This window comes from Heliconius melpomene, chromosome 4 (assembly GCF_056956725.1).
Source record: "Heliconius melpomene rosina isolate 202511_hmr_F chromosome 4, ASM5695672v1, whole genome shotgun sequence".
Taxonomy (NCBI): Eukaryota; Metazoa; Arthropoda; class Insecta; order Lepidoptera; family Nymphalidae; genus Heliconius; species Heliconius melpomene.
Genome location: NC_140392.1, coordinates 589,256 through 610,440, shown reverse-complemented (window position 1 = coordinate 610,440; position 21,185 = coordinate 589,256). Strand labels below are relative to the sequence as shown.

Here is a 21,185-nt window from a genome sequence, read left to right as displayed (position 1 = left end):
TTAAAAATATTTAATTGAACATATGTTTTATGGGTTATCGAAGCTGCGCGCGTCCACTAGTAATTATTATAAAATAGTAGTTAGAGAATAATTTAGAATGTTACAAATATTTTTTATCATACAGAGGACTCCAAAGGAAGATTGCGTGTCTGTAAGATGTTGCTATCATACGTATGAGCCGAAAGGCCAAGTTAGTTGGCTAATTTATTCGATATGATACCTATTAAAAAGTACTTGATTAGTACAACTATCGAATACAAAATTATCGGTTTCGAAAGGCAATGTACTCGATACCGCAAAGTATCGATACTAAAGACACGGTCTACGTGTTTTGCTTTGTAACTAAAGTTGGGTGACATACAAAGATTGGAGGTCTCGAGCTTTTTCTGAAATTCAAGCTTAGCTTAGCCGGAGCCTCACTTGAACTAGCGGCTTTAATTCCAAATCTTGCCCCCCTTTAAGTCTATTATTTTTTAGGGTTTAACTACAAATATTTAGTTTTTAATTTTTTTCCTAAACAAGTATTATCTGTAGATGCTAGCTGTCAAATTTCATAATTCTAGGTTAACCAAAAGTATCTTATTAGTTTTGATCCATTTTATAGTGATGAAAAATGCGTTTTTGCAATATAACCGGCCATACCTCTTTTTAAGTAAACATTGAAATATAACTCTTGACAGACCGACGAACGGGCAACAAAGTGATCTAATAAGGGTTTCTAAAGGTACGGAACCCTAAAAACTAAAATATCACACGACATTTTAATTAAAATAAAAATAAAATTCAGGCGTTAAAACACATTAAATGTCCCAATACTTTTTATCAATCGACTGTAAAAATAATAATTTTGAAGCGACTAAATATCGATTATGTTTCCCTGCTGACATCGATGTTATGTTTTATTTAATGTAACATCCTTATTTGAACTGTTAACGCCGATGATCATCAGGGCTTCCCTAAGCTAAAGTACCTATACGTGACTGTCGGCTTGTCTTTGTTAAATTATTTCGTTTTTTTCTTGTGTATATCGTGTTTTTATTACTATTTGAATTAACATTATTTGTGTTTTTGTGATATTTACTTTACGAATTTGGACAATTTTTTTTTTTAATTTTTAGTTAGTGTTTTTTATTTTAAAATGGCGTATTCTCATTTTACTGCTACGCAGTATATGGATATGATTTTAATTTATGGACAATGCAGACAAAATGGTGCTCTCGCAGTACAAACATACCGAGAAAGGTATGGTGATAGTCGTAGATGTCCATCAGATTATCGTACAATTGTAAAAGTTGTACAAAGGGGCCGAGAAAACCAACCATTAGTGCCACACCAAGAGCGTGTTTCGTCACAGGAATTACCAATAGTGCGAGAAATGTAAATTTTAAATTATATCCATAGAAATCCTACGAACAGTTAACGCAGAATTAAGTTAGCCACTTTACGGTACACAAAATTTTAAAACGAAACAAACGTCGTCCGTTCAAATACACAAAAGTTCAGGCTTTATTACCAAGAGACAGGTCTATCAGAGTAGCATATTGCCAATGGCTGCTAGACAATGTCATCATCACTCAGATTTTGTATTTAACATTTTATGGACTGACGAGAGCACTTTCACTCGCAATGGCATTTGGAACCCGCAAAATTTTAGACATTCGAGTGAACAAAATTTACATCTAAGTCGAGAAGATAATCATCAATACAGATTCGCTGTCAATATATGGGCTAGAATTCAAAGAAATGCAATAATAGGGCCAGTTTTTATTGACGGCAACTTAAATACTCAGAAATTTTTAGAACTTATACGCGGCCCCGTAGCAGAATATGTCGACCAGATCCCCCTAGACGTATATCGTAAGATGTGGTTGCAGTTAGATGGAGCACCCGCACACTCTGGAGTGCTTGCTAAAAACACGCTCGCGAGCATATTTGGAGAACAATGGATCGAAAGGTATGGACCTCGGCGTTTTATTTTAAAACGATTATTTTGTTATTTATTTTGTTTGAAAAAAGAACTTTTTCATTTTTGGGAATTTTTTTTTTCTGAATTATATTAGGCTTTTATAGAGTAGTTAAAACTGTGGTTTCATTTAAGGTGGTGCTGTCAATTCCACCCTGTACATTTACAAAAGGGTTAAAATGTGTAAAAATAACCATTTATTATTAAAAATAAAAATAGAAGTTACAACAATAAAAAGTGATGTCAGAAGTGGGATTCGAACCCACGCCCTCAAAGAGGACCAGAACAGCTCGACCTACTCTGTAGGCAAGGTTATCTTGAGCCTGGCGCCTTAGACCGCTCGGCCATCCTGACTGTGACATGACACGTTTAATACAGGAAGCTGTTGTAGACTTATTTTTAGCTTAACGTTATATCTCGCATATAGTATTAGTGAGAAGGATTTAAATTAAGCATTTAGTACTCTATTTTCGTTGAGTGATGGAACTGCACATCTCGCTTTGTCTTGTTGCTGTAGCAAAGAATTAAAAATAATTTCTTTACCGAATAATAGTCGAACTCACAACGATCGCGCTTACGATCAAACACATCTCACTGCGCAACAACTGCCTTACACTAATTACGTGTAGTCATAATTAACATAATTACATTAAAGAGGAAAATTCCTCTGATATTCCTCCCCAAGGTACACCTCCAAACAGCAAAACATCAAACCACGCAATTTATTAATTTACAATGCCAAATAATTTCGCGCTCGGTGAAATTTCTAAGAGATCCACAATAGCGGTATCTGAATTAGCCATCGTTATCTCCACTTCAAAGACTTGAAGCCACGAGAGCTCGATTTATTTCCAGGCCTTTTTGTGCACGTTGTGGCATTCAAAAATCTGTAGAGCCATAATCAAAGGAATCTACGCTCTACATTCTTTATTATGCTAGAGAGTGTATTGTTGGTTCGCTCTAGATATTATGATATTTGCTTGGATAACATTTTTGTAGTGAGAATGTGCTAGTTAGCGGAAAACAGATTTTAACACGTTTTTATTGAATGGAAAGCCTTGAATTAAAATCAAAGAATCTGAATTACACGCATTTTTAATTGTTGTATCATTTGACACCAAAATATTATCTTCATATAATAGTTAAATTTCATAACTATTATACGAAGATAATATTTTGGTGTCATCGAGATGGTCTGATGATGGAATTAGGAAGTAGGTGATTAAACTACCTACTGGTAAACATATCGAGTTTAGAGGTCGTCGTGGTGCTTTGTGATAGCACCTGGCTAAAACACGATGTTTGCCGCGCGATCCCAACACAGAAAAATGAATTATTTAATTTACTTGCTATAGTAGGCAAAGCGCAGCGTCCGGGAACACCACATAACATTTCAATCAAAGTCTTGAAAATTACGCGAAAAGTGGGCAGTGGGATGTCTTAATAATCTAGGTTGACAGAGGGTCTACACTTTTATAAGCAGAGAAAGTATAAAAACACCTCAAATATTCAAATTTTTTACATAAATATATTCTCTTTTTAATATTTATTAAGCAAATATCAATTGAAAACTCAACTGAATCAAGAGTATTTTATATTGATATATTTTTCATACTCATATTAATTTTTCATCTTCGTAATATATTACTACTTTAATATGTTACATATAAATGAAAATATGTTATATTTATATTTTTTCAGCCGAAAACTGATGAACGGAGCGTGATATGTGATACGAAAATTGCTCTGTCTTCCTCTACTCGTACCAATAAAAGCAGCTTCATTTTTTCTCGGATAGCAATCGAGAGAAATCGTGAATTTGTTTTTATTTATCTTTTTAAAGATTAAAAATTATAAATTCACAAAAAACTATCAATAAAATCATGTCACCACAAGAAAAAGTATAAATATATTTATTTACTAAACATATTATGGAGCGACCCCACAATATGCGATACACAAAAATAATATTTTGATCAAACAAAAATGATTTGGGAAAAAGAAAAAAGCGTCTCCCAGCGAACTCGGGAAAGTTTTGTACATGCCCAGTTTATTTATAGTTTTGCGCGTGAGTGAAATCGAAAGATAACTTTGTATTGTCATCCCGTCGTAACTCTTCAACGGGCGAAACAAAAATGGGATAGGTTCTACTGTGAAAGCAAAGGACTAGTGAAAAAAATATTGCGAAATATCTAAATGTATACAAATATAAATGTATAAATTTTTTGTCAGTATTTTAAATATAAAAAGCTGATAGAAAAAAAATACAAGAGTCGCGGTTAAATAAATATAATAAATTGTCGTAAGGTCAACTAGTACTTAGAGATGTTAAATAACGTTAAATCCACATAAAATAAATATATAATGTGCTAACGAAATATTAATATTTAAAAAGTAATATTTATAATTTATTTAAAAAGTAATATATATAATTTATTTAAAAAGTAATATATATAATTTCACAAATTTCATAGAATAGTAGTCATCACCCACAACTTTGCCTGAGTGGGCATTAAGAGGTACAAGTGAAAGTCCTACTTTTTATCGTTCCTGTAAGACTTTGGAGAAATTCTCTCTTAACGCTACCTGCCTCCATGCGAAATTTCAACTTTTTAAATCTAGCTGTTTCGTCTGTATATTGTCTGTCAGTCAACAGTAACGGAATAGATTTATACATAGGTATATAGAATCTTGCTATTCAATTCAATTCTGAGGTTCACAGTTTTCGTAGCCCCCTAGTCCGGGCAGATAGCTCATAAAGTGTTGGAGCGTTCTGCCAATAAAAAGTTTTATCTCGTAATGTCGGCGTCTCTATCAGCGACAATAGAGAAAAGTAAGAATTTTCCACATTTACTTAATTAACCTATTATTTTTATATAAATTTCTTCGTTAATAGTGAAATTTATGACTCACATCTTTCATTTGGAACCTAGTGTTGAGATACTCCGTTCTCTATATTCTGATGTATATTCATTTTTTTTGAATACGAAGAGCAATAGAATGTATTGAATGGTGGTACTTACTTGAAAAACTTTCTCTTATTAAAGAAGTTTTTTTATTGTTAAAATTTTAACTTTTAATCTTATAATACATTGAATTGAATATTTTAATATCTAGAAAAATATTCCACACTTGAGATTTCTGGCTAGTTTCTCTAATAATAATTATAAATCGTTGGTAAAAATTGGAATAACAATAACTCAGCATTTTTTTGGCTTCACGCTGCATCTCACATCTCGTATATGTGTATGAGGGAAGGCAGAGTAAGCCTATAGTAGTGACTCTCCCGTTTCTTATTTTTCACGAGCTTGCGTGAAGAGTGACAGCGACGCTTAGGCAATTTAACGTCCTATTTAAGTCTGCACCTACTCCTATAGATGAATACCTACATTTATCTACTAATAGCTATAGTTATAAAAGTCAGTTCGTTCATAATGTTTACGTTGTACGTGCTAGCTCGTTACTCAATATACTATACGATATATAAGGCGTAAAAATTATATGTCTGAAATATTTTATTGGTTACTTTGACTTCTTTATGAGTTAATCTGATAAATTGAATAGTACCGGCGTTACGAAAGAAATGAGTGCATAAAATTTTAATGCACTATCTTATATCTTTCCTTATCTGATTCTTTCTCTTTCCTTCCTTTTGTTAGAAGAGACAAATCAGTCAAAGTGAAAAAGTGGTTGTTTCTGTTGATTTCTTTTTAGTTCACGCTATTATCCTCGTTCACCTAATAAGGTGGGCAGAAGGAATTATGGGTCAAGATATTCCATTCCCTTATGTTAGCTCAGTTTTGGACACATTGCGTGTCAAGCAACGGAACGCAACTTCTCGCTCAGTCTTCTTATCAGAGTGGAAAAAATGAAACTTATTCATTCATCGGAATGAAAATTATACCCTCAATCGCCGTTAGTTCAGACGCTAGGCATGTGCGCCACAACGGTAACTGCAAACTACGGCGTTGTGGTCCGCCATTTAAAGGGCAATGTCTCAGAAATAGGACGGTACACGGTGCTTAGTATCTTAAGTAACACTTGGTTCCCTCAACACACCCTTCTATAATATGTCCGATACAGTGTGAAGCTCTATCCTCATTTTTTGAAGTTGGTCAAATAAGACTTATACATGGTTTATTTTCCACATAATAACACAGGGGAGGTATCACAAATGTCTTATTACAGTGTTTATCTGCATCATTAATTTTCGTCGGGCGTAAAGCTGAAGTAAAGTGGCGAAAAAATTCCACCACTATTTTACTATTTTGCTATTCGACGCGCGTCTAGTATTAGGTACAGGGCGCGGGATAAGTTTTGAATATGAATTGAGTTTTTTAATACGTTATATGTTTGAGGTGTATTTAATAGAAGAAAATATGGTATTAAAATTATAGTTAATAAACCAAAGACGGTGTTGCTAGTGTGTGATGTCATAAGTAATAATGTAATTCTATTATTTCGAAAATCTATACTAATATAATAAAGCGGAAGAGTTTGTTTGTTTGTTTGTTTGTTTGTTTGTTTGTTTGTTTGAACGCTAAGATCTCTGGATCTACTGGTCCGATTTACATTGTTTTTGTTTTGTATGAAAGCTGCATTCTTCAGAAGTGCTATACGCTATATAACATTACATTATACATATAAACTAATATATTTTAAAGTACTTTCTAATTTGACATGCAATTTATTCTGCCATGTTAATAACAACCGTCGCGTCGCTACGCAACCGTTACCGCGTCATTTTGATATTGATCCTTATGAAAATAAATATAATAGTCACTTTTGGCATTTTATCTAGATTGAAATTATAGTTTACTGTATAACATTCTAATAAATAATTGAGGAGATGTCACTGATTCCAAATGACCTAGCCTACGGGCGGCATAGTATGACCGACGCGAACGGGCAGATGACGTTGACAGTTTTAAAAATTTTCATACATTTTCGAACTATTGTTAATTTTTATGTAATTATTTGCTGTTTATAATTAATTTAAACTACACTTTGGTTCTCTTCTTATTTTATTTGATATAGCCCGCTAAAATTATCCTATTTAATAGAGAGAAATGTTTAATTATTTCGTAGAGTCGATATCTATGTACGCACGCACGGAATACTTTAGGTACTTTTCCTAATATTAAGAAATACCTATCCTTTAGTTACTTTTAATCCTTTTGTTGGTTCATTTCAATAACTCAGATAATTTTTTCTAATAATATGTATCTACTTATTATTTTAATTATTTAGGCCTATATTTCCTTACTAATTCTAATGAAAATTGAAAATAATTTCATGAATATAAATATATTCATGAAATTATTTTCAATTTTCATTTTAAATAATAAATATTCTTATAGTTGAAGCAGGCGTAGCCGCGTCCGGGTCCACTAGTAAGTTATAAAAATAATAAAAATTATATTTTTCTTATCATAATTATCAATTTTATATTTTGTAATTAAATGTTTTATACTATAGGTATGACTCTACAAACTCTACAAATCGATAACGTGATTTTTGAACTCAGAAAAACTATTCTATTCTTGTTCTATTTTTGACTACTTAAATGAATTATTAATATATTTGCTGTATACGAATGGCCTTATTTTATTACTGTGTTAGCCTTTTCAAATTTCAGTCTACTTAAATCCATTTTTAAAAGCAATTTAAGTAGATTTTCCTACTTACAAATTAAATATAAAACTTAGGTCGCCGCGTGTACCGGCGCAGTCACGCGATACGACCATCCCGTACAGTTGTGTCGTAATTACCGTTGTCCATTCCGAAACCTATGTACTTAAAATCGTTGTTTTAGTGCTGAAAAGCTCTAATTATAGAAGTCACATACATCTTCATTACAATCAACTTGTATTTAATTATAATAACATTAAAGTGAAAATAATTTTTATTTAGAATTGGTTAACAAATAAACATGCTACATGCTTTAGCCTAGTAATATGTTTTATATGTGTGTAATTATAATAAAAAACGCAAAAAAGGGTTTTCTTTCTTAACGTTTTGTTTACTTATTAGATTTATTAGTATAATTAAGTAAGAAATCATTCCATTCTTTCTTTAGGGACGGTCATACCTAAATTCATCCAACCAAAAAGGCCGAATACAGATATTATAGCTAAAAAGGATTTAAATGAGAGCAACAACCTATTGCATAGTATGTAACTTTAAAAGCCGTGATTATGGATTAAATCATCACTCAGGAGAGCAAACTCTTTTCAAATCCCCACTCCAAGAAATAATGCCCAGCGTTAAGTTCCGCAAGTCACCGTGACATATCTCGAAAAGAGCGTCTTAATATTAAATTATTAACTCCTTATTATTATAACTGCTATATGCAAGAAAAACGGAAAGATAAAATTATTAAAAAAGTGACTAGGAAAATTGGAACGGAGTGTTAATGGGAACACTAGGTTCCCTCTGCCTACCCTGCTGTGTGCGGGATACAGCGTGAAGCTGTAAAAATAAAAAAATATCAGATATATTAAGCTTGTGGCAGCTATGCAATTAATATACATACAATGTATACAAAAAAAATATTTTTCAATATCTCTAATACACGTCTAAATATTTACTCCTTTTGAATGTAATCTACATAATATAAATAAATCGTAAAACCATTCGTATATTTCACAATTCAACTTAAAATTAACCCACAAGCTTCACTTTCAAGCAAATTTTGTAAATTTTATTAAAAAAAAAAACAAATATACGCTAGAAGCATCCTCGCTAAGTAATTTTTTTAATAAACAAAAAGGCGGAATTAAAATTCCTAATCTCCGGCACTTATTATCATAAAAGCTCTCTGTGCATACACTGACATGTACGTATGTGATGTATGTATATTTGCGGAAGGTAACCCTGCGGATGTGGGCAGCGAAAAATTCTGAGTTGTTGATATTAAAAACATGACAAAGTTAGACTCTCGGATCATGCATATTGTATTTTGAACATTGAATATGTTATACGCCGTCATAGCGCAGTAGCACAGGGTTTACCTGTAAAATGTGGTTTCCGATTCAATCTCAACTTAGGAAAAATATTATTTTCATTTATTCGCCCCGGTAGTCAAAGCTCGGCATGTGAATTTATTATTTTCAGGCTTTGCTGACCATATGAAAAGCCTGTCATAACTAATTATGAATCTTTTCGCAAATTTTCATATGTCAACTCTTACCCATTTATTTAGTTATTTAATGTTTTATTACACCACAAGATTATAAAATAAATCTTATATCTTATAAAAATTATAACAAGAAATACAATTTTAGTGTACACGCGGCCTAGTCACTACTGGTGGTCTGTTTGTGTTCGTGTTTTTTTCCAGTTTCCTGTTATTCACGCATCCATATATCTGACCACAGTTATACTTAAGTGTAGTGATATTACACATCTACACATATTATCACGCATAAAATGACTCAGTTTTTTTTATCTAATCATTGTGTAACATTTTTTTATTTATTTATTTTTCTCTTTTTCCAAAGAAACACAGAATTTCAATGTCTGTTATGTCATGGGGCATGCTGTCTAGTAGTGTGTAAAAATATCTTTATTTATCGAGGGAGGTTATACATTATTTCATTTCAATGTTAAAGCCACTATACCCACAATCAGAGCTACCTCGAGCAATCAGTATGTGTTATACATATCTTAATTATTTCCGTTTGACCAAAGGGCCCAAGTCACTGGTAGAAGCTAGTTATAAATATTTCCAATTCAAGATTGAGGTCATAAATATAGTGTATAGAACTATTCAATTGCACCACGACAGCGTCGAACTTCATTCATGCATGAAATTTGTATGTATATTGAAATACATATTTTTAGAAAACAATTTGATGATATATATTGCTTTTGTGAAAAAATAAAAGGAACTTATTGATTAAAATTTGCTGTAATGTAATAAAACGTTCATTTTGTATTTTTTTTAAGATAAATATATCTAAAATTCAAAATTAAAATAGACTGACTTTCTATATTTTGGTAGTGTAATATTATGTAATATCCCGAGTTTTTCTAATTCCAATTGTTTTATTGATATTGCATACTTATAGAATCTCAATGCCACGCTTTCTTTCTGAAAGCAATCCGCCTTTTCATTTTCACTCAGGGTTATTACGTTAACAAGACAAAGTGCGACTTTGAATTCTGATGTTGCGTACGCTATGTCTCGAAAATTTGGCGATGCAGGAGGAACGGAGTGTTTTGATACTAAGATTCCTCTGCTTACATAAAATCTTAAAATCCTGTTCAGATTAAATCGAACCTACAAGTAACCCTTTATCCCATTACACAGTGATATGGCTTTAAACCACTATAAGACATTGCAATAAAAATATTGTAAATATTTTAAATCCACGTATTAAATATTGCGATAAGTATAAAATAAATATTAATATTTTGCTATACGGAGTTAATGAGCCTGGGGATTGGAGGGAAGCTTACCCAAAGCTATCTCGATCCGAAAAATTTCCACGGAAAGCGTGACATCATCGAAAAATCTTTCGATAGATTATTATTGAGTTAACCTATAAATACTGGCTTTGCTTAATGTTATATAAAATTTTATTTTCATTTAAGGAAATTGTGTTTGCATTAAAAAAAACTGTTTTCAATTTTAAAGTGTAAGTATTTCGTCAGAAAATGTTGTTTTAGTCTTCGTTGGATTATCTCTAACTTTCTATAATCTCTATACAGTCCTCTTATTCCAAGAGCGACATAATTACTGACGATCGCTGTAGGTTCATTTATGAGATATTGAGGTGGTTATATATAATTCAAACTGTCACTGAAGACTGAAGTAGACGAAATGTGCCGATGAAATATATATTAAACTAGTAAATGCAAAAATATCTTGAAGGAAAAATCAAAAACATCATATTCAGCTTAAATTCTATCTAGTTTGTGAAATATTGAAGAATACTATGACATAAAAAGTATTCGAACAGACAGACATACTTCTCATTGAATACGTACATATATTTTATGATGATAGCGCGGCGGGTAAACACAGCTCGGGGAAATAGATTCCTCTATTACGTGAGATAGAGCAAGCAGTGTTTGAAAAGTATATTATGCTGAATGAAATGCTTATAGCAGTTTTATTTTACTATGTTTACTTTGGCAATGATTTAGATCACAGCTTTTTTCTGATTTCTTACTAAACTGGTTTATAAATAGATTTAAAACTTCTGAATTGTAATTTTCTTAAGGAATAATTTTTCAATGAAAAAACAAACTTTCCTACTTGTTAATAAATCAGTGAGTAAGTTTTTACATCGAACTAAATAGTTCTCGAGCTTATTCATTACAGGCTAACAGAAAATTTTAATTATTCACCTTTAAAATATTAAATAAAAAAAAAATTAATATAAAAAATACAAATTATCTCGACATACAATGCTTCTAGAATTCGGCAAAAAGTGAGAAAATTAAGTGTCTTACTCAGATTAGTGTCTTAATAGTAGGCTCCCAGATTCCTACCCTGCTATTCGCAGGACGTAGAGTGAAGCTTAAAAAGGTATTTTAACTTCAGGCTCTATACTTTGCAGCCCGCAAATCTTGAGCTGGGGTCTGTGCATCACATATCTGTCTCTAGTATGTACTCTCTTCATAAATGCTTCCCAGGATGTCCTCATGCTTTTTACAGGACCTTCTCCGGTATCACCGATACTAGGTTCTCGAAGGTCAACCGACGTCATCCTGCCTCACTCTTTTACCACTCTATGTTTAATGCAATCATATTTTTTTGATATCTTTACTTCTCCCTTCGTGCCCAAACCAAAGTCATAAAAAAACATACAAATAAATATTGAACCAAGCTTAAAAGCTACATACATCTACATACAAAATATTTTTTTTATTATAATTCGAACGAAACAGCCTACTTAGAGGATTACTGACGAAATATAATTTCCAAGATTGGTGCTTCAAAAGATTCGTACTCAGGTATCACTTTGGCGAATACAGTGATTATGTGAAGTCGGTGCGATTCACGGCGTCTTGTAATTTTATTTATTTCTCGTAGAAATTTTTATATTTTTCGTGAGCTTTCGGTAGCTTTCGCAAAGTAGGTACCAAATTTAGATGGTATTATGCTATGTAAATTATTTTTCCTTGTATCGTATATTCTATTAGGAAAAAAATTTTGTTTACTCGTTCATCATATTTATAGATCTATAGATAGTCAAGACACTGCATTTTTTGCTTTTTGCCCGAATTCGAGTCATTGGGTTTTGAGTGGCAGGGCCAAATTACAGCACAAAGACATTGTAGTCAACGAAAATATAATCCAGCTAAATTATTTTAAACTAGCGGCTCCCGGCGGATTCGCTTTAATACTATTATAATTTATTTAAGAAAAAATGTTTTACCCTGAATAAATTGTAACCCAAACTTTGAAGACTTTTTTGCTATAATTTTTTAAGAAATGTTTAATTATTTTATATCTCGAGGGCCCTGCACGACTGGTCTACTCGAGATTGAACTTACGACTATCTTCTACGTAATAAACCATCTCTCTGGTGGGCTACAATGGTGTCACTTTAACAGACTAAATAAATATATATTCATATCTTAAATATAATATATTTTTATTGAGTTTCTTATTATAGCTACGAGCTTTTTTCATATAATAAATTTTATTACATTATTATTATATAAAAAAGAATATTAACATATAAAAATGAATACGATATTACTTCGTATGCTGGACACGTGCTTACCTTTTATAAATGTAAGCTGGTATTTTCATGAATATCACTTTTAGATTTTTCTTATATCTAGTTTATGTATATTACAAACTCAGAATAAAAGTAACCTTGGACAAAAAAGTGTAATTTGCAGAGAATACCTATATGGGTATTTTTATAGCAAATATTAATAACCTTCACGCTGTATCCCGCCGACACTCCGTTGTTCAATTTCGAGACATTGCGAGTGGCAAAGCTCAAAGTCACGCTTTGAAATGAAAATATTTCAATCTTCCAAGTTGGAATCTAACTCAAAAACCATCTTGTTTTTCATCAGGCGCCACGACAGCCTCAAATTATTATTAATTGTTATAACAATATTTTATACATATTAAGATAAATAAAACAATCATTCAATTTTTAATATTTATTCGTTTATACCCCACTTCCATTCACCATAATAATATTTACAAAATACAAAATAAACGAAACTGATCGCGGGGACTTACTCGACTCTTTCGGTTTAAAAAAGACATATTAGTGGTACAAATAACAAAATGACATCCATAACGTCCTACGCATAATAAGGAACATAGCTAGTTATAATTTCTCTACCGTGCTATAGTAATATTTCAGTTATACAACTACTTTACAAGAAGAAATAGAAGTTTCAACAGTTTCAGGTACACTCGTATTACTGAAAGTACGCTCTCGTGGATGAATTTATGTGCTCGAGAAATAAATGGTCGTCGTTATATTTAATGGATGGGTTGTATTGAAAATTATGAGATAATTTCTCGATTATAAGTTGTTAGAACTGTATTGACATAATGATAGCTTTGTTATAGTCAAGTAAAATATTGCTTATCCCAATATTTCTAAATACTCTTTTTTTGATCACTTCTTCATCCAGTATGAAGATTAAGGATGTATTGGTATTTTTAATTGTTACTAAAACACCGTAATAAAATACACTAAATACCAATACTTCAAAATTTACAAAACGCCGTTTTAGACTTTCCTAAATAATGTAAAAGTGGCGTAAATTGAGTAATACGAGTTTGATAACAGAAGAGATTATTATTTTTTTAATAGAAAACAGTCGATAGATTTTTTAATTAATTCATTTATTTGTCATTAATACCTAAAAATTACATGTATACGTTTAAAGACCTCTTGTCAATGGATATATTATAATTTTTATTTCATGATTAAATAATATTTATAAACGTTTATTAAAAATATACATTTTTAATTAACCTGTTTATGTGTTTACGTGTTTGTGTGTTTTCGTTATTGGACGTTACTGTTTTTTTATGTTTTAAAGTAGATACTTGCTGTTTGTTAATGAATGTTTGGAAAATGATGAGTTTACACGTGTGTGTGTCAGAACACACATTTTGAAAATTGGATGGGTGTGTGTATAAAAACATAAAGTCCCTAAAACTTGCATGCAAATATTGTTTGCGTATTTGAATATTTGCTTGCAAGTTTTAGGGACTTTATGTTTTTATCTGTTTATTTATTTGTGTATTAATATTATCCTATTTATGTATTTATCAATAAATAATTAAAAAGACAGACAGTAACTTTAAGTGTTAGAAGTTGAACATTAATAAGACTCTTTTAGTTATTCTAGTTATCTATGAAAGTTTTACATTAACTAAACCATTCCTCTCCGCAGACGGTCTTTGTTTTCCCATTTCCGCACTTCAATTAAATTATTTTCATTTTGCTCGTCTCTGTTCTAATGTTTTCTTAGACTTGATAGTTTTGCTGGAACGTTTTTATTCAAATAAGTCATTCTATGAAAAGATTTTTCTTATATAATATAAAAATTATTCTTTTCAGTATGTATAAAAGCTTACCACAAGCTTTTTTTACGAGAAATAAAGTTTTGTGTTTTAAATTCACGAAAAATTACTTAAAAATTTTCTTACATTAAAGGTATTTAAGTGTTAACCGAAAAGTGTTATTGCATTTTTGACCAGTTTGTTGATTAATGAATATTTAATAAAAAAATAATCTATTGAAAAGAGGTCACGTTAATTATCTAACTTGTTCTAGGAACAAAATAATCTCACTTCGGAACGGTGAAACGACTACAATTCAAAAATCAATTATAATTATTTACAAATTTAATCCATTTCAAATTATGTACAAATGCCATGATATAAACTTTATACTACTTACGTATCGTTCACTCGGCTTATTTACAATATGGGCCAATTAAAAATGTCACACAAATATTAATTTATTTTATTACAAAAATGTTTGTGTATCGATTAGCTATTTCATCATAGCTAAAAATAAACTTATATTGGTAAGGTAGTGGAAAACCGTGTAGATTTGCAGGTAAAACTGGGACAGGACAGTATAGCTGTTTTTGTAGTTTTATTTTATCCCGCATATAGAAGTTATCTAACTAGTGTTAGGACACTCAGTTTTTCTTGCACCGCCCAATTTTCTAGATATTGCGTGTTAAGTAGCGGAAGTCATCAATGCGTTTTTTCTTGGTTCCAGATTGGTGGGGTTTAAATTTTCACGCACTTTCGTCAAAGTATTATTATTTTGTTAAAAAACTTTTGTTAGTTATCTATGATTTACATCGTAAAATTAATACGTCAGTTTAACAAGAGCTTCATCTCATTTACCCTCCTTTTATTTTTCATTGTTATCTTAGCGTCCCGGTTTTATCCTAGTTTTCCATATATATCAAAGAAAAAAAAATAGTATTATTAAATATGATAAAATTAATAATTGTTTCGGAACTTATTTTTATTGATATAGATAATAAAAAAAATAACAGTTAGCGGTTATTACTTCAATTAAAATTTAATTGCAACTCAAAAACATATTTTTATATATGTATATAATATATGTGAATTGAATAGATTATATACTTATTTAAAATATATGTAATTGTATTGTAGGTCTAATTCATCAATGTTTGCTATAAAGTATTTTTTTATTGAATATTTTAAATGAAACTCTTTCACCATCGAAACTGAGACGGACCACCTTAGTGTACCCGTGACCACGGATTACTGAGGTACTGGAAACATCGTATTCCCAAAAAAGTATAATACTAAATATACGCAATGAAATCGGTTAAAGATTTCTTTAAAATGGGTAATAATGACGAAAATGAGAATTCTTATTAATTGAATGTTTATTTTATTGTAGTATTTATTTAGTTAAACATATAACATCTTATAATATGCTTAGTGAATGTAAAATGTTATATATTGAGAGAACTCATTTTACCCCAATTTCATTGATTTTTGTAAACTTTTAAGTTCTATTTAAAGTATCGTTAATTTAGTAGCCCTCGTTATTATAAAGAACTATACCAACGGCATTAAAACTAATCTTAATTAAAATATTTTCCTAGTAACTGGAGCTTTTGTCTTGCTTTGTAAGCAAATATGCAGAAATTTAAATTTTAATTAAAAAGAAAACAATCAAGTTTAAATACAGTTTTTATAAGTTTTGAAATGAATTTAAATACTTTTTTTTTAAATAAAAATGTTTTCTTTTTTTAAAAGCTTTCCTCTGAAAGCCTAATTATAAGTTAAAATTAAATATAGCGTGCAATTGACAATTGAATAAAAAAAATATTAAAGACTAACACTCATTAATTTCTTTTACTAATATTTGAGAGCTATCGAGCTAAAATAAAAAAATCTAAAAGCGACTCAACTCAAACAACTTCAAATTTCAATAAGTCTTAGAGCTTTAAAGCTCAACAAAAGTCCCAGTGTGTAACTCAAGCCGATCATCTGCAGGCCATAGAGGACAGGAGGTAGGTGACCGCCGCGCAGCTCAGTTGCGAAGTGAGGTAGGTGGCGCGGTTACTGGTTTGCATCGCGGCCGGGTGTTCACCTGGGGGAGAAGTTACAAATTACTTTGTAACATGATGGTAGTGATTAAGTTTTCCGTTTTTTAGTATTTTGTTCTAGCAGTATTAGTGTTTCTAATAAATAACGGAGGTGATAAAAAGTTATAATGTAAAACTATAATGGTATATTGGCACAGAATCTGATTTTATATGCGGAGGTTGTGAATACGATTCTTGCTCGAAGATTTTTTTACAATCATTGCCTCACTTGCGTATCAAGATAAAGCACGGCATTTAGTTATTTCACTCAGCACGCGAAGCTACAAAAAACATGATATCACTACCATAAAGGAACCAATAATTCATGTCACGGTCGTTGAGTTCTGTCATTCAACATGCAATGCTCCGAGAATTCGGCGGAAAGTGGAGAACGCAGTGTATTAGCACTACGTAGCGTGAAGTTTTTCTCTTTTCCAGACGTTATTAACAACACTAAATATTCAATTGATTCTATGAACAATTTCCATAATTATTATATCCACAGGGCAAAAAGAGAAACAATTAAAAATATTATATAGATATAAATTAAATTCATAATAACGTGTCTTCTGAATTCTTTTTTAAACATAAAATACAATAAAATGAAATAAAATAAAATTGTTTATATTTACGTAGTTTTTTTATACAAGTAAAACACGAGAGGAATTTCGAAATGTTATCTTGGAGCGTTACTGAAAAATGTTAAGCATTTCATGCTCCAGTTTCACAAAATTATAAGAGAGGAAAGTACCAGAAAATATTAGAAATGCAACTGACAATGTGTTTTGTTTTTATTTGTCTCTAGAAGTACCTACGAAAGTACTTTTGTTTAGAATATTCTAGAATAATTGCATATTATTATGTTGGTAGTGGTCGCCATTTTATTTTATTTGTTGTTTTTTCCAAGTCCAACTGTATATTGCAACTATAATTTTGAAACAATATGCGTTTTATTATTCTGTATATTAAGTTTTAAATTTAAAATTAAAGTTTACAATTTTTAATAACATTTTTGTGATATTTTTATAAATTTGTATGAAATCCACTTTCAAATTTAAGTACATCTTGGCGCAGGGAGACATTTAGGAGAATGTATATTTAATTTAGTTTCTCCACTCAACACGCAACATCTTGACAAGTGGGCGACGTGTGTGGGGGGATTACCCTGCATAACTTACTAAAGACAGCGTTAATCTATTACAAAAAGGAAGAAAAGAAAATAAATTAAAAATATTTTTTTAAAAATCTTTTACCAATTTTAAACAAGAAAGCTTACCATTTAATACATGAACGGATACTGAAGCAGGATGTGCGTTATTGGGAACGCAAGTGTAGTTGCCAGAGTCGGTGAGTGCAGCTTTAGTGACCAACAGCTTACTAGTGGTGCCGCCCTCCGTTTTCTCCGTTTCCAGACTTATGCCTCCTCGTGGTGAGTCGAAATCTACAACTGCGTTGCCGTGGTACCTGTTTATAGATGAATAATATTTTTAGTTACATGAATATAAAATAATATGCATTTTTTCTTATTTTCATGTTGTATCCCGCATGCAGCAGAATAGTTATATGGAACCTAGTCAGTAGTCAACACATTCCGTTTTCCAGTGAAGCTAAAACGGAAACGGAAGAGAAAGTATGTATCTTTAGATTCTAGAGGAGAAGTAATAACTTTCAGTATAAGCACTGAGGGACTTGTTGTCTTCAATCGGAACTAATGGATGTTCGTGATTGATTGGTTCAGGTCTCAGGTGACTGTCGAACGAGCTGTCTACGCTTACCCATTAGCTCGCCTCGTAAGGTACACTTTGAATATTTATATTATGTGTTATACAAATATATTTTAAAATTAATTGTAATGAATACAAAATTATGATTTTTTGTCTTTTTTTTAGGTTCACGCTGTAACCCGTATAAAAGAAGCGAGAAGCGACAAAAAACAGGCAGAGCGACCTTACGTATTGCTCGATTTTTGACATACTGTGTGTTAAGTAGTGATAATCAACGTTGTGTGAAGAAATGAAAATAATGTATTGTCCAAGTAGAAATCGAACCCTGAATATCGCTAATACAGTCAGACGCATTGCAGTTAATTATAAAAAATATTTTTATAATACAAATAAGACTAAATTTTTCATATAAACATACGTATACATTTAAATTCCTTTCGAGTAATCTATCCCAAGAAGGTCCCAAGGGACGTTATCTCATCGAATTTAATCAAAAGAAAAATAAAAGTAAGCTAAGCTGCGAAAAACAGCAATTCAATTTATAATATTTGACTTTCCTTTCCTTTCCGAATTTAAGGTCTATAACGGTTTTCCTTAGAAAATGAGTATTTAAAGAGCATTTCCTCCGGATTGCTTTGTAAAAATATCTTAATCTATTCAAAGATTGGTGATTTTTGGAAACACTATATTGAAACAGCCACCACCTGTGTCTTTAATTATATTCAAATTAAAAACGTGAATTTTACTCAAGCTTCTGGAGCTTGCTCTTCAAAGAGAATATACAGGTGATACTAGGAAACAACACAAAATTAATAACTTAAAATTTATGAACTTCCACCCAACATTTACCCAAAATTTAGTTATTTCAGTCATCTGCTACAGTAACTAAAGCTGTCGAGGCTTACCAAAGGACCGAGGCACTAGACGGCGGCGACGAGTGCACATTCACTGAGCAGGTTAGAGATATTGTGCTGCCTTTCTTCACATACACATCCTGGGAGCCCCAGATAGTTGCTGCTGCGGCTGTAACAAGCGAAACTAAGATTTATAACTGAGTTATAAAGTTCAAATTTGAATAGTAAGCGCGTTATCTACTCAACTGAACATCAAAGGTAGAATTCTGATTAATGTAATTTAGATTTTTTTTTGTTTTTAGTTATTCTCTATGAAATGTAAATAATCAAATGGAATGTTGAATTTATGAATTTGTCTGATGTAATTGTTTATTAAATATTAATCGAAATGATATTTGTATTTCGCTATTATATGTTTTTTGCTGATGTTTTAAAATAGAGTGAAAATATGATAAGTTGGTTCAAAAATATACCTTTTTATTCATTTTATGCAATATCATATGGTTGTTTATATTTCTAATATAAACACTTCTCTGGATGAAGTTTAAATTCATAATTTTAAATTAGTATTTAGATAGATCCTAATAATGCCTCGACAAATTTACTGATAGTTATTTTTAAGAATATGCAGGTGTCTTATAATTTACAAAGCACTCTAAAAATATAAAACTATGAAATTTACGATGGTATAACCCAAAGTTTAATATCCTCATATTAGAAGTCGCCATAAGTGCGCTACAAAGGTATCATATAAAACACAATGGTAAATAAGTCTATTAAATAACAATATATGATCTGAACTTGTGGTTGAATTAGTATACTTAAACATTCTACGCCACTAAGCTACACTTCACGAGGACTCAAAGACTAAAACCTTAAAATCTCTAACATTTTTAATATTCCACAGCAAAAAGCACTACTCTAGCTTTTCTGACAACTGCCGAAGCCAAAGAAAATAAATCGGGTATTCGAGAGGGGTTTGCCGTATGCCAAACAACTAATTAGGGGCTAGTAATTATTCTTGTTTATATAGAAAACGTAAAAGGAATATAGTATTTGTACCTGAGGAACGGACCGGCGGCTGAGGCGCGGGGGTGTGGGACTCATCTGGAATGCACAAGACAACAGCTTAGGATGGGAAGAGGAATACTAAACAGAATTCTAACGAAAGGGTGAATTGTTAAATTACGAACCAACCAACGTTTAATTTGTAAATAACTTATATTATATATCTACATATATTGGTACTATGATTTTAGATTCATGAAGTTAGTTTGAAGTCATCGTGAAGCAGTGATGGTTGTGGGCTCGACTCACATTAGGTAATGATTTATTTTCAAGATAAAGCGCGGTATTAAGATCCGCTACTATAGACAGAATGTCTCGAATTCGAGCGAAAGTGGGGAACGGAATGTCATGACACAATCTTCTCTCTGCCTATCATACTACTGGATAAAACATGCAGCTAATTGGCCTACGTGTATCAGGGTAGATAGAGAGAGCCTAGTATCAAGACATTCAGCTCGCTACTTTCCACTAAATGGCAAAGGCATGTGGTGGAACTCAACGCTGCGCTTTTCTTCGGTATCAGAGCGGAGAAACATAGATATTAAATATTTTATTTTTTCGAGAGGGAATGTAGCCCACAACCATCACGTTTGCAGCGAAACACTGTGCCATGATGAATTTATCACGATATTTTTCTTTAGACAAAGAAAAACCCTCAAATAATTCTTCGTAATATAAATATGACGAAAAAAATCTTTATAATATATAGATAGGTGTCAGTAGTTCCCTATAAAGGCATATTTGGTTACGTACCAATATTTTTCAGCGTAACGAGCCCTGTAATTGGCTGCAGAAATTGAGATGCTTGATTTATTTCCGGTAGTGGAGCGTGTACTGACAAATGACTGCCGTATTACAAATGACGAGATAAAAAAACTACGTACGTACGACTTTTCGTGTTGTTTGTTAGTTCATGTTGAAATTGTTCACTTGTTTTCAATATAATATGTAGGTATTATAGTATGTGAATCAGTTAAGTATATTTTT

General features: G+C 31.4%; 1 protein-coding gene and 1 non-coding gene across 3 annotated transcripts in view; both read right to left on the bottom strand.

The window, feature by feature from the left end:
* Nucleotides 1-2,204: 2,204 nt before the first annotated feature.
* Nucleotides 2,205-2,317, bottom strand: TRNAL-CAA (transfer RNA leucine (anticodon CAA)). Its single transcript has 2 exons — nt 2,280-2,317; nt 2,205-2,249 (listed from the first exon to the last, which is right to left on the bottom strand). It is a non-coding gene; the product is annotated as a tRNA-Leu (tRNA).
* A 10,767-nt stretch (nt 2,318-13,084) lies between these two features.
* LOC146539324 (T-lymphocyte activation antigen CD86-like) overlaps nt 13,085-21,185 on the bottom strand; it is a 187,587-nt gene continuing 179,486 nt past the window's right edge. Inside the window, exons 5-8 of one of the 2 annotated variants that reach the window (XM_085208077.1) lie at nt 20,193-20,237; nt 19,182-19,299; nt 17,829-18,016; nt 13,085-16,557 (exon numbers count right to left, since the gene is read on the bottom strand). In XM_085208077.1, coding sequence (XP_085064203.1) covers nt 16,451-16,557; nt 17,829-18,016; nt 19,182-19,299; nt 20,193-20,237 — 458 coding nt within the window. In that variant the 3' untranslated portion in view covers nt 13,085-16,450. The remainder of the gene's footprint in view (nt 16,558-17,828; nt 18,017-19,181; nt 19,300-20,192; nt 20,238-21,185) is intronic. The other variant, XM_085208078.1, reaches the window with a different exon arrangement.